Here is a 12,639-nt window from a genome sequence, read left to right on the forward strand (position 1 = left end):
GAGCAAGGAAGAAGAGGCTGCTACTAGAACAGCCTGCCTCTAGTTATCCTAGCAGGAAGATCTAGGTGGAAGGGGGACAGCTCCACCACTGGAGTCTGTAATTGGGGTACTAGCCGTTCTTGCTTTGTGGCTCTTTGATGTAGTAAAACCTGGGGCGGGGGGTGGCAAGGTGAGTTATTCACCTTTCTCCCTCACAAAGAGTGCCAAGTGGTTATAAGTCTGGGGGATGTGGCTGGAGACCTCTGCAGGCTCTGTCCCCCATCCCCCAGCTCCCAGGTGGGAGGGAAGGGGGACCAACTGGCAGGTGTGGCAGAGGGATTTCAGCAGATGGAGTCCAGGGCTGGGCAGAGCCTCAGCACTGGCAAGATAAGGGGGAGCGTGACCATGTGTGGTAACCCTCAATAACCACACCACCTGGTAGGCGTGTGCTTGTGAGGTCTCTTCTGCCTGGTTCTGGGATGCGCCTGTGACTCACGTTAACCCATACAATGAAACAGAAGGGATGCTGTTCTGACTCGGGGCCTGGCCTTCAAGGGGACTGGCAGTTTCCCCATCCTGTCTCTTGGGAAACGTGTTTTTGGGAACCCTGGGCTGCTCCAGCTATCTGCTGGGGAGGCCAGGATATGGGGAGAGACCTACACAGCATGGCTGAGCTGGAAGAAAGGTAAAATATTGTCAAAAGCCAGAATGACAAAAGAGCAAGAATCCAGAGAAGAAAAGAAGGCCTGGATCTAGAATCAGCCCTGGAGGCTTGTGTTGATGGTTCTGGGCTCAGAAGGACACAGGAGAAAAAGCCTGTACAATATGGCAGAGGGTTAGGGTTGGAGACCTGCATATAAAGTGGGGCCCTCAAGAGGTGGGACGCTCAGTATTTACATCAGAGTGGAAATCAAAGAGGGTGAAAGGCTTCTTTTATTTAGCCTTGGGTCTGGGTGAAGGGGGCAAAAATTAAAAAAAAGTCTCCCTGAGAATTTTTTTTTTAAGATTTATTTATTTATTTGAGGGGGGGAGTAGGGGCAGAGGGAGAGGGAGAGAGAGAATCCTGAAAGCAGACTCCCCACTGAGCTCAGAGTCCCATGTAGGCTTGATCCCAGGACCCTGAGATCATGACCTGAGCCGAAGGCAGATGCTTAACAACTGAGCCACCCAGGCGCCCCTCCCTTGAGAATTCTTAACACAACCTTACCCACCTATGAGTTTGAGGCTGAAATTCATAGTACCTGTGTGGCAAAACAAAACAAAACAAAACAAAACCACCAAGAGAGATGCACTTCATTTTTTTTAAGATTTTATTTATCTGAGAGAGGTAGCGCGAGAGAGAGTATGAGCTGGAGGAGGGGCAGAGGGAGAAGCAGACTCCCCGCTGAGCAGGGAGCCCGGTGCGGGACTCGATCCCGGGACTCCAGGATCATGACCTGAGCTGAAGGCAGGCGCTTAACTGACTGAGCTACCCAGGCACCCCAGAAATGCACTTTAAGTCCAGGCTTTAAAGAATTACCACAGGCAAGTTTCCAAGAATAAGAATTCTCAATACAATATTGCAAAAACAAACACAAAGCAAAAAACCACACACAAGGAGAAAGCCACTGTGAGATAGAAACAGCAGAAATGAGACACTGCAATATCGGACTTGCAGAAACTTTAGTTATTAGAATTAGCAGACACATAATAAAAAATTAAATGTGTTTAACATGTTTATGTAGATAAAAGGAGAAAAAAATATGAATGGGAACCAAGAGACTATAAAAAATGATCTGGCATAGTTGAAAAAGAACCAAATAGAACTTTTTTAAAAAAAGATTTTATTGGGCACCTGGGTGGCTCAGTTGGTTAAGCGACTGCCTTCGGCTCAGGTCATGATCCTGGAGTCCCGGGATCGAGTCCTGCATCGGGCTCCCTGCTCGGCAGGGAGTCTGCTTCTCCCTCTGACCCTCCCCCCTCTCATGCTCTCTCTCTCTCATTCTCTCTGTCTCAAATAAATAAATAAAATCTTTAAAAAAAAAAAGATTTTATTTTTAAGCCATCTATACACAATGTGGGACTTGAACTCACAACCCCAAGATCAAGAGTCACATGCTCTACAGACTGAGCCAACCTGGCACCCCCCGAATAGAACTTTTATAAATAAAAACGATAATAATTGATATTAGAAATTCAGTAGGTGAATAAAACAGATTAAACACAGCTAAAGAGAGAATTAATGAACTAGAAGTTAGATATGAAGAAATTAAACAGAATTTATGGGACAAATAGATGGAAAATTTTATGAAAGAGATAGCAAATAGAGTAAGAAACAAAATGTCTGATTGCCATTTCAGAAGGAAGAAAAAATGGAAAGAATGAGAGAATATTCAGAAAGATAATTACTGAGAACTTCCCAAAACAGATGAAATATCTGAATTCTTGGATTCAGGAATACCAGTGAATCCCGTGAGATAAAGGAAAGAAAATCTCGGGGTGCCTGGGTGGCTCAGTCCATTAAGCATCCACCTTCGGCTCAGGTCATAATCCTGGGGTCCCAGGATCAAGTCCCACATCAGGCTCCTTGCTCAGCAGAGACCCTGCTTCTCCTTCTGCCTGCCACCCCCCCTGCTTGTGCTCTCTCTCTCTCTCTGGCAAATAAATAAAGTCTTAAAAAAAATTTTCATTACTGGGGAGTCTGGGTGGCTCAGTTGGTTAAGCATCTGCCTTTGGCTCAGTTCGTGATCCCAGAGCCCCACACTGGGCTCCCTGCTCACTGGGGAGTCTGCTTCTCCCTCTCCCTCTGCTCCCCCTCTTGTGTTCTTTTTCTCTCTCTGTCAAATAAATAAAACATCTTTAAAAAAAGAAAAGAAAATCTCTTCTAGACACAGAAGAATGTCAAGAGGAAGGGAAAAATTTGAAATTAACCACAGAGAAAATACATAGAACTCACTGTGCTAGGTCGAATAGTGTTCCCTCATCCCTCACAAATTCATATCCACTTGGAAACTGAGAATGTGACCTTATTTGGAAATAGGATATTTGCAAATGTAATTAGTTAAGATGAGATCATATGGGATTAGGATGGGTCCTAATCCAATGACTGTTGTCCTTATAAGAGAAAACAGAGATGCAGATACACACACACACAGCACCATCTGAAGACAGAGACACACATGGAAAACACTATATGATGGGTGGAGGATGGAGTGGTGAGTCTATAAACCAATGTGCGCCAAGGAGTGATGATAACCACCAGAAGGTGGGAGAGACATATGAAACAGATTCTTCCTCAGAGCTTCCAAAAGGAACTGACCCTGCCAACACCTTGATTTTAGACTTCTGGTCTTCCAAACTGTGAGAGAACACGTTTCTGTTATTTTAAATCACCCTGTTTGTGTTAATTTGTTTACATCAGCTCTGGGAAATGAATACACCTGCTTTTTACAATAAAATCATCATTAGACTGACAGCTAACTTCTCAAGACCAATAATGGAAGTCAGCAAGCGGTAGAATGGTATCTTCAAACTGATGAGAAAATGTAACTGTCAACCTAGAACCATGTACCCACTAAAACCATCTTTTTTTTTTTTTTAAGATTTTATTTATTTATTTGAGAGAGAGAGTGCAAAAGAGCACAAGCAGGGTGAGTGGCAGACAGAGGGAGGAGAAGCAGACTCCCCGCTGAGCAAGGAGCCCAACACGGGACTTGATCCTAGGACCCCAGGATCATGACCTGAGCCGAAGGCAGATGCTTAACCGACTGAGCCAACCAGGGACCCCTAAAGCCATCTTTCAAGAATATGGGTGATAAAAAGACATTTTCAGGGGCACCTGGGTGGCACAGTCAGTTGAGCGGCCCACTTGATTTGGGCTCAGGTCATGATCTCATGGGTCACAGGATTGAGCCCCTAGTTGGGCTCCATGCTGGACGGGGCTTCTGCTTGAGATTTTCTCCCTCTGCCCCTTCCCCCACTCATGCTCTTTCTCTCTCAAATGAATAAATAAATCTTTTTTAAAAAGACATTTTTAGATACAAAAAACAAAGAATTTACTACCACCAACAGGCTCTCACTACAAAAAGTTCTAAGTACGGGCGCCCAGCTGGATCAGTTGGAAGGCCATGCGACCCTTGATCTCGAGCCCCACATTGGATGTGGAGATTACTTAAATTAATAAATTAAAAAAAAATTTTTTTAAAGTTCTAAAGTAAGACATGTACTTGAGAAGAGTGAAAGTGATCCCAAGAAGGAAGAAGGGATAACAATTGAGAAGAATGTGAAGATAAGAATTCTTCAGTGGTGGAAACTGGGAGACCCAGAATAAGACAAGAGCTCAGCAGCCAGCCCTTCATTAGGACAGAAGCTCTATCCAGGAGACAATCAATGGGCCTGATTGTTTCCCAGGACAGAGTTTTCCACCACACCTGAGAAAAAAACTGACAAAATTAAAAACATCTCCTATACCAGTGATCCCTTGTGACTCAGCAGTTAATCTCCCAAATCAGCATTGTATTAATTGGTGTCCATTTACACAGCCTCTTTCAGAGATATCAGTCAGTACTTAGTATAAAGAAAGGTTAACCAAGGTTTTGGGGTGACTTTCTCGAGCATGTGAGAAATGGCTCTCATTGATGCAGGTACAAATATTCTCATTTATTTCTGGGAAGTTTAGATCATTTTTGGTAACTAAGTAGTGTGTTTTCTGTAAGTATTATGTATTTCAAGTACTTCTACCAACTGGTAAGTAAAAATCCGAGACGGGTCTTAATATTTTGGGTCACTCATTGGCAAGCATAATTTTTTCACTGATCCCCTATTTTTGGACATCCTGGTTGCTTCTGATTTGGCCCACTCATTGGAAAACGTTGCAAAACAAATTGATTTGTATAGTACAATGTTGCCAATTGTATAAATATTTATATACTGCATACACCTGTATATTTCAGCAATGGGCCTGGGGTCCTATCACCTATTCCTTTTTGGTTTGTTTGTTTTTTGTAAGTGAAAAAGATTCAGAGCAAGCACACAACCACTTTTCATTTCTAGCCTCAGCCAGATAAAACAGCCTCCTGTCAGGGCAATACAAAGTTAAGCACTGAAAGTATCCAAATACTTTGAAAAAGCCGTCCTCTGTTCATCTCTCCTTCCATTTGGGATATAGTGTGTGTGCCTTTTTTGGTATAAAGTCAGCTTTGTGAACTTTTTTTTTTTGGTAAAAAATTGTAGCACTTCGGCTCATACTGACAATAACACCTAAGAGATTTATAATTTCTTTCGACTCTTCTGTAGAGCTTAGGAGATAGTTTCAGCCTTAAGTATAAGCATCATCAAAACCTTGTGCAAACATTTCAGTTTGCTACATAATGTAATGATATAAAATTGTACTTCATTATCTCTTCTCATTTCTCTTTTTGCATGCAAGTTTGCTGTGAAAATGCAAATCTCTGAATGCGAATGAGGTTATGCCTGAGATTTATTTCTGCATATTATGTATCTGAGTCCATCATGTCTTCAGAAGAATGATGAATTATTTTCTATGTGTGTATATACATATACATACACATGTGCCTCAACGCACGTACACACACATACATATACTTTTGAATAATATGAAATTATTTGGAGACAAGAACTTTCTGCAGATTCCTTCTCCAGTGAGGATTAAATTAATGATTGCTGGGCACCTGGGTGGCTCAGTCAGTTAAGCGTCTGCCTTCAGCTCAGGTCATGATCCTGGAGTCTTGGGATCGAGTGCCGTGTCGGGCTCCCTGCTCAGTGGGGAGTCTGCTTCTCTGCCCTCCCCTGGCTCATGCTCTCTCTCTCTCTCTCTCAAATAAATAAATGAAATCTTTTAAAAAATAATGACTGCTTAAAAACCCCTGACAATCTGAGGATAATTTCTCATGGATTAGACGAAATGGCCAAGAACACTTAAAAATGGCAAAACAGATTGAGTGCATGCACCTTGCTCTTCTTTCTCTGCAGACTGGTCTAGGCTCCTCTAGCCCCTGTTGGCAAGTTTACATCTCTTCTGTTCCAGAGAGCAGCCGTAATGAGCCTGAAATCTCTAGATATTTATTTCAGATCTTCTTGGAACGGGTTCTGAATGGCTCAGCTTAGGCCAGGAGTCCACTCAAAGTCCGACACACTGGCCAAGTGGGCAAAGACATACTGTGGGAAATGGCCGCCAAGGGCCCATTGGGTTTATTGGGAGGAGGGGCATTGGGTGGGGTCTGCACAGACAACCAAGAGAGCCGCCCACCACACTCCATGGGTCAAGGGCAGGCTCTCTGGCTCCTGTAAAAACATTCCAGTCATCTTCTGGCCTCAGAAGTCAAGCCAGAAAGAATGGTCATCTTCAGCCCAGTCTAGAGCTTGCTCTGATTCATTTCAGGCCCCGAGATTCACCTTTTTGAGGATGACTGATGGTACGATTTATATTTCCATCAGAAGAAAACCCATATCCCAGAAAGGCGATCACATGGAAGTTAGCCTTAGCCCCCCCCCCCCCCCCCCCCCAGTGTCCACGGTACTCAGTTCTGAGTGCCTGGCTGTGCAGCAGACATGGACAAGCCAGACCCAACGGGTTACCCCGGCCAGCGCAGCTCCTCCTCCTCCTCTTATCCTGGCTTCAAAAAACTCATTTCAGCCAAGGTCGTCTTGTTACATCCAATTTTATATTTTTCTTTTTCACTTATTATATCATAAGCATTCCCCCATGACTTAACACCTCTTCCACATTTTAATTGCTATGTTCCATTCCAACATATGACTGTTATGTATACTTTCACAAGTCCTTTGTTTTTGGACGTCCTTGTTGCTTCAGATCAACTCCACATACAAACGGACAACCGGGTGCCTCGATGTCTATTTGCATCCCTGACTGTTTCTGTGCGGTGAATTTCCTAGGACGGATATCACCACCCATTTCACCCAGACTGGGGGATACGATGACGCCATGGGGGTTTTTAACTGCTCAAAGCACAATGCTTCTAAGATTGCTCTGGCTACAACTGGTGGGAGTTCTGATCTTTCCCTTGGGTTCTCCCTCCTCAAAGAGCTTCTGGGGGATTCTTTAGGGACGGGGCCATGTGCCACATGTTGTGGTGGCCGCCTGAACCTTGGCCCGGTTCCGCCATTTCTGCCCACCGTTTGTATCCCTGAACCAATTCCCTCCTAACACATTTAAGTTCTGCCAATGCAACTAAGGCCTGCCCCCGGGGTGTCCACCCAGCACCCAGTGGGGGAGGCAGGGCTTCTGTCCCTGTAGCTCTCATGAGGCAGGACCCAACTCACCTCTTGCTACTGGGGGGTCCCCAGCTCCACCCCAGTGGGCTCTCCCCTTCTGCATCCTACAGTCCTTCCTGCCCATGGATGCCCAACAAGCCAGGCATCCATTTCCTTCTGTGGAAACCCCCACACTGTCCCTACATTGTCTAAGAACACACAATCACTGTGTTTATTCAATGCTGGTGACTTTAAGAATCCAGTCCAACTCTCTTTAGAGAAAACACTTTCCCTTTCTTTAAAGACACTGTCAAGGTAAAGAGATAGCTAATTTGCACAACTGAACAGATCCTTGACATCTTGGTCTGTGGAACCAGCATTTGGTTTCGTGGTAGCTCACGGGATTCCCCCCCCCAGAACACTGTGCGGGTCTCGCCTTCCTGTGAATGAAGGACCCACCGGGTGCATTTCCTCAAACAAAGGGCATCTTCAAAACAAGGTAATCAGCATCTTATCATCCAGGAACTGGAACTACCAACTAGCCTCAAACACAGTTCCCTTGTTAAAACTGAAAAACGAATCAAGTCCTTTGTTATGGGGTACCCCCACTATACCCCAGGGCAGTGTGAATGTGCCAACTGGTGCGGATGCTCTATTTCAGGGGTTGTGCACTCACAGCTGGGCTCTATCTGGCTCACATGTTTTCTTTGGCTCATAATTGATACTCTTCCTTACAGTTTTGCACTGGCTGCCAACATTTCACCAGGACATTGTAAATAAAAAAATCCGGATTCCTAGCTTCCTTGAGAAAGCCTGAAGATCCGGCATCATAGTGTGCCTCCCCACAAGGAAGTCCATGGGCTGATTGCCCCTGCAGACAGGGCATTTGCTCCCCGGCGCCCCCATGCTCTCTCCTGTCCCTCCACGTCACTACCCTCCGTCCCTGGTCTTGTGTCGTTTTCTTGCACCTGCCCACTTCTTGTGTTTGCCTTGTTTGCTTGTGTTTGCTCTGTGGACTTTTCCTTTGCAACCCTTGTCTTAGAGCTTCAGATACATGCAGCCAAACCATCTTACAGGAGGAAGGTGGTCATTTTCCTGAGCAGTTTGGGAGCCCTGTATCTGGATGTGATTGCGGTTTGATTTAATGGGCAATGGTTGAGCGCTCGCTGTGTGCAAAGGCTAGAAGCAGCCAGGCCAGTGGGAAATCAAGCTGATGACAGGGTAGTTGGTGCACCTCGACACCTGGTAGCCCGAGCCTAGGTGTGTGAGAATTTGCCAAGGGAGGGCAAACAGTGCCCGGTGTTGCTTCAATAAAGGTCAGTTAAGATAAGAACAACAAGCATGCCCCATGGCTTCCTGCCAGGGAGATAGCAGGTCGAGATTACAAATATATATATCTTTGTAAAATTGTGTTGAGCAACACAAAGAAGACATTTCCACACAGAGGATGGGCTTTCATGTAGGGCTGAGTTTTTGATGCAGAAAGTCACAAACCTTCCTGAGGTTCACTTTTTATTTGAAAAAATGAGAGGACAAAAACCCATCTCAGAGGGTTATTGTGAACGTGAAATGAGCCAAAATATGTAGAATGTTGGGCACACTACCTAGTAAACATGTGTGATTAGGAAAGGCGGCATGTAATTAGGCTATGTTATTTGGGTAGTATTATTGAGAAATAAGTAAATTATGCCTGGGGCATAAATGTTTGCATTCACAGCTTGTCACTTGATGAGGAGTTGCTGGGGGGCCATGGCGCACATATGGGCTCACATATAGGGCTTTGTACCGACTCGGGTATAGAATCACCATGATGTAGAACCCTAGAAAACCAAACTCAGAGAGGCTGACCCACAAGGTGTTTGTACTCAGTATGATGCCTGGCACATAGTAGGCAGTCAAAAAGTATTGGCCAATGCAATTATGAAGAGCGCTCATTGAGGATGTGAAAAGAGTGAACATCCATAACCATCTGTGGGTGTTCTTAGCCAACCCTCTTAGTGTTGCAAGTGACAGAAACCCATTCAAACTAGCCTAACCCAAAAAACTAAAATAAATTTTAAAAGTTTACAAATGGAGGCGAAATGTATTGGCTCAGAGACTGACAAGTCCGGAAGTCTGCTTCAGGCATGGTTGGACTCAGGGACAGAGAGATGTATGGAGTGGTCTTCTCTCCTCTTCTTCCCTGTATTGGCTTTATACCCAGGCAAGTGTCCTCCACATAGTGGTCCTCGCGGCCCCATCCAGGGTTCCACCCTCTATCCATCCAACGATTTATCCAGAAGAGAGGGAGCCTCCCTTTCCAAACAGTGCTAACTTGAGTCTTAACTGGACTCTGAGCCACCCAGCCAGAGTCACGAGACCATCCTTGTCCCATCAGCACTGCTCAGGGCCTGTGAGTGGGGGAGGGATAATTTCCCAAATGAAATCCAGGGTGCTGGGCGCCTGGGTGGCTCAGACGGTTAAGCGTCTGCCTTCGGCTCAGGTCATGATCCCAGGGTCCTGGGATCAAGTCCCACATCGGGCTCCCTGCTCAGCGGGGAGCCTGCTTCTCCCTCTGCCTCTCTCTCTCTCTGTCTCTTATGAATAAATAAAATCTTTAAAAAAAAAAAAAAAAAGAAAAGAAAACCAGGGTGCTTTCCCCAGTAGAAGGGAGACTAATCAGCCTAGGCAGGTGCAGAGCGTTGCTGTCCACTGGATGGAGTAGAGTCAGGAGACAGGTAATGGGTGACTCGGTAAGAGAGAGGAAGAAGCATGCCACCAGGAGGAATTGTGAGATGGCTAACCAGAGCTGAGCTGGCAGGACCGAGACCACTGAGGATTTAGAGGCTGGGATCTGTACCGGGATGTCTGGCCAAGCAGGCAGGTGGTAGACGGATGCAAAAATGGCCCCGATTCTCCTGAATCCACACCCCCTGCCATGTGACTTGGCATCGTCTTTCATCAAGAGTGGACCCTAGAATCTGGGCTGGCCTTGTCACTTGACAGGAGACTGTGGTAGAATGGTGGTGTGCCAGGTCTGAGGTCTGACCTTAGACCTCAAGGAGTTTTCTGTGACTTTGGTTCTCTTGGACCCCTGCCTCCACCATGGGAACCATCCTGGCTATTTGGCTGGGGATGAGAGGCCACATGAAGTCATCCCAGCTGTCCCAGCCAAGGCCCCAGACATGGGAGAGAGACCTGCATGACTAGTAAAGCTGCCTAGCGGGGGTGGGGAGGGACGGAGGGAGAGGGAGAGAGAGAATCTTAAGCAGGCTCCACACCCAGCATGGAGCCTGACATGGGATTCGATCTCACGGCCCTGAGATCATGACCTGAGCTGAAATCAAGAGTCAGATATTTCACCCACTAAGCCCCCTCCCTGGTGCCCCAGGTTTACAGGGTGGCTGTGAGTTCCCCACTCACAAGGAAAGAACATACATGGTCTCAAAGAGCAGTCTGTGGGAGACTGAAAAAAGAACTGAACGGGTCCCAAATACTGTCCAAGAGCAGCATTAGACATTTGAATGCAGGGAGAGAAAAAGAATCCAAGAGACAAGTTTAAAGCCCGTTTCGGACTTCTCTGGAAGAAGGTTAAGGAAAGAGGCAACAGGAATCTACCTGATGCCCGAAACTGCCAAAGGGAGCATGGGAAGGATGGAGGAAATTAACCCATCCTCCCCGCCCACAGCACCCCTGCTCCCTGTCTCCTTTACCCCCCGAACTCACCAGGGCCTCCAGATACACGTGTGAAACAGCCTCTGGGATCCCAGCCATGTCCCACTGTGTCATCCAGTCCAACACCTGCTCTGCTCATGTGACCCATTCCAGGGAACATCACCACAACCCAGCCAGGCAACCAGCGCCCAAGTCCTACTCACCCAGCACCTGAACATCTTCCCGTTCTCTCTGCCCCTATCTTGCCCACGCCATCCCATTCTCAGGCTCCCCAAACTGGACTTAAATTTGTCTGCTGGATAAAAACCCTCAATTCTCCAGTCTGACATAGCGTGTCTTCCCAATCCAGTCCTCCCCTGTATCCCTGCCCGGCACTTGTCCTGCCAGCCCTGCTTCTGGGCTGCAGCCAACTGCAGTTTCTTCCAGCTTCCAAGACCCAGGCTAGGTGCACAGGCCCCCAGGTCCCTGCACCTGAGGCTGTCCTTTCTCCCGCTTTCTTCCAAGCAGCCCCAGGAGGCCAGGGCTGGGTGGGAGACCTCAAGGCCTATTGTGCCCACTGGCATGGCATGTTCCAGGGCGTCTGTCACCTTCTCTAGGCTCCAGAGTGCGTGTTCTGCAAGGGTGTCCCTCCAGCCCACTGGAAGCAGGCTCCAAAAGGAGATTCGGATGTCCTTGGTTGGGGCAGAGCGGGCTCTGGCCAAGCTCAGTGGGGCAGACAGCAGACGCTGCCCCAGGGCGGGGGCCGTCCCACAGTCCCCTGGCGGGTCGCAGCCCCGCCACCCCTCCCTGGGACCAGACCAGAGTCCGGAGGGTGTGCACAGCCAGCACCTGCTCCAAGGCCCAGAGTGAGGCGGGGCAAAGCCAGGCCTCCCAGTGGAAGCACGCCGGTGGGCAGCCAAGGTTCACATTCCCCGGGGAGTTGGCGCCTCTCTCTGCCCCATGCCCCCTGTGGGTGCCAAGGCCCACAGAGGGGAAGCCGGCGGACCCTGCACTTTCCCGTTGCCCAGAGCCTGATGGCTGAGGTAGCTGGAGACACGGGGAGGCCGAGCCCCATCTCCCACACCCAGGCCGCTCTGGGCTGCTCCAGGCCACCGGGACAGGCCTCAGGCAGGACGGGCTCCGCAGGTCACCAGGCCAGGGGTGAAACCATCCCTGAGCTGCGTGGGCCATCCCCAGCCTCCAGGTCACTGAGTGCTCGCTGGGGAGGAAGGGGCACATGGGAGGGGCTGGTCAGTGGTCCCAGGAGCCCCTGATCCCTGCCCTGCCTCATCTCCTCCCCCCACTCCCCAGAGAGCCAGGGTAGAGACCTCTTGGCCCCGTGGGGGTCACATCACACTTGCTGGAGCCCGTTTCCCAATCTAGGCTTCATGGAGGCCCCCGCATTTGACCTCTGGAGGGACTTCTAAGAGACCCCTTACGCCTTCCATCATGGCTCACCTCGAACTTGCTCATGAACTCTGCGAAGATGCCAAAGAAGGCCTCGGAGGTGGTGGCTTTGGAGTCCTCGCCGAAAAAGGCCAGCGCCCTGCCCAGCTCCTCCATGGCCTCGCGCTGCAGCCCGTCCAGGGCCCGCAGCACCGGCTGGGCCGTCTCTAGGAAGGACTGATCAGCCTCCGTTAAGGAAACCACCAGGTGCCCTCGGGTTCCCTAGCTGCCCGGCTCCCGCCTGCCCTGTGCCCTGTGCTCAGCCAGGAACTGGGCTGTGTCCAGGGGCTCCAGTGCCTTGGCACATTGCCCTCTCAGTTGCTCCTGGAGCCTGACGCATCCAGCGCAGCCCCAAGGCCGTCCACTTGC

At 48.4% G+C, this 12,639-nt stretch overlaps 1 protein-coding gene across 1 annotated transcript in view; it reads right to left on the minus strand.

Annotated features, from left to right (window-relative positions):
* Nucleotides 1-6,633: 6,633 nt before the first annotated feature.
* GRID2IP (Grid2 interacting protein) overlaps nucleotides 6,634-12,639 on the minus strand; it is a 38,055-nt gene continuing 32,049 nt past the window's right edge. Inside the window, exons 21-22 of the mRNA XM_045875842.2 lie at nucleotides 12,283-12,447; nucleotides 6,634-12,043 (exon numbers count right to left, since the gene is read on the minus strand). Coding sequence (XP_045731798.2) covers nucleotides 11,972-12,043; nucleotides 12,283-12,447 — 237 coding nt within the window. The 3' untranslated portion in view covers nucleotides 6,634-11,971. The remainder of the gene's footprint in view (nucleotides 12,044-12,282; nucleotides 12,448-12,639) is intronic.

The sequence above is a fragment of the Mirounga angustirostris genome, unplaced genomic scaffold, assembly GCF_029215605.1.
Source record: "Mirounga angustirostris isolate CCGP_5_RB_7025 unplaced genomic scaffold, mMirAng1.0.hap1 SCAF_5, whole genome shotgun sequence".
Classification (NCBI taxonomy): Eukaryota; Metazoa; Chordata; class Mammalia; order Carnivora; family Phocidae; genus Mirounga; species Mirounga angustirostris.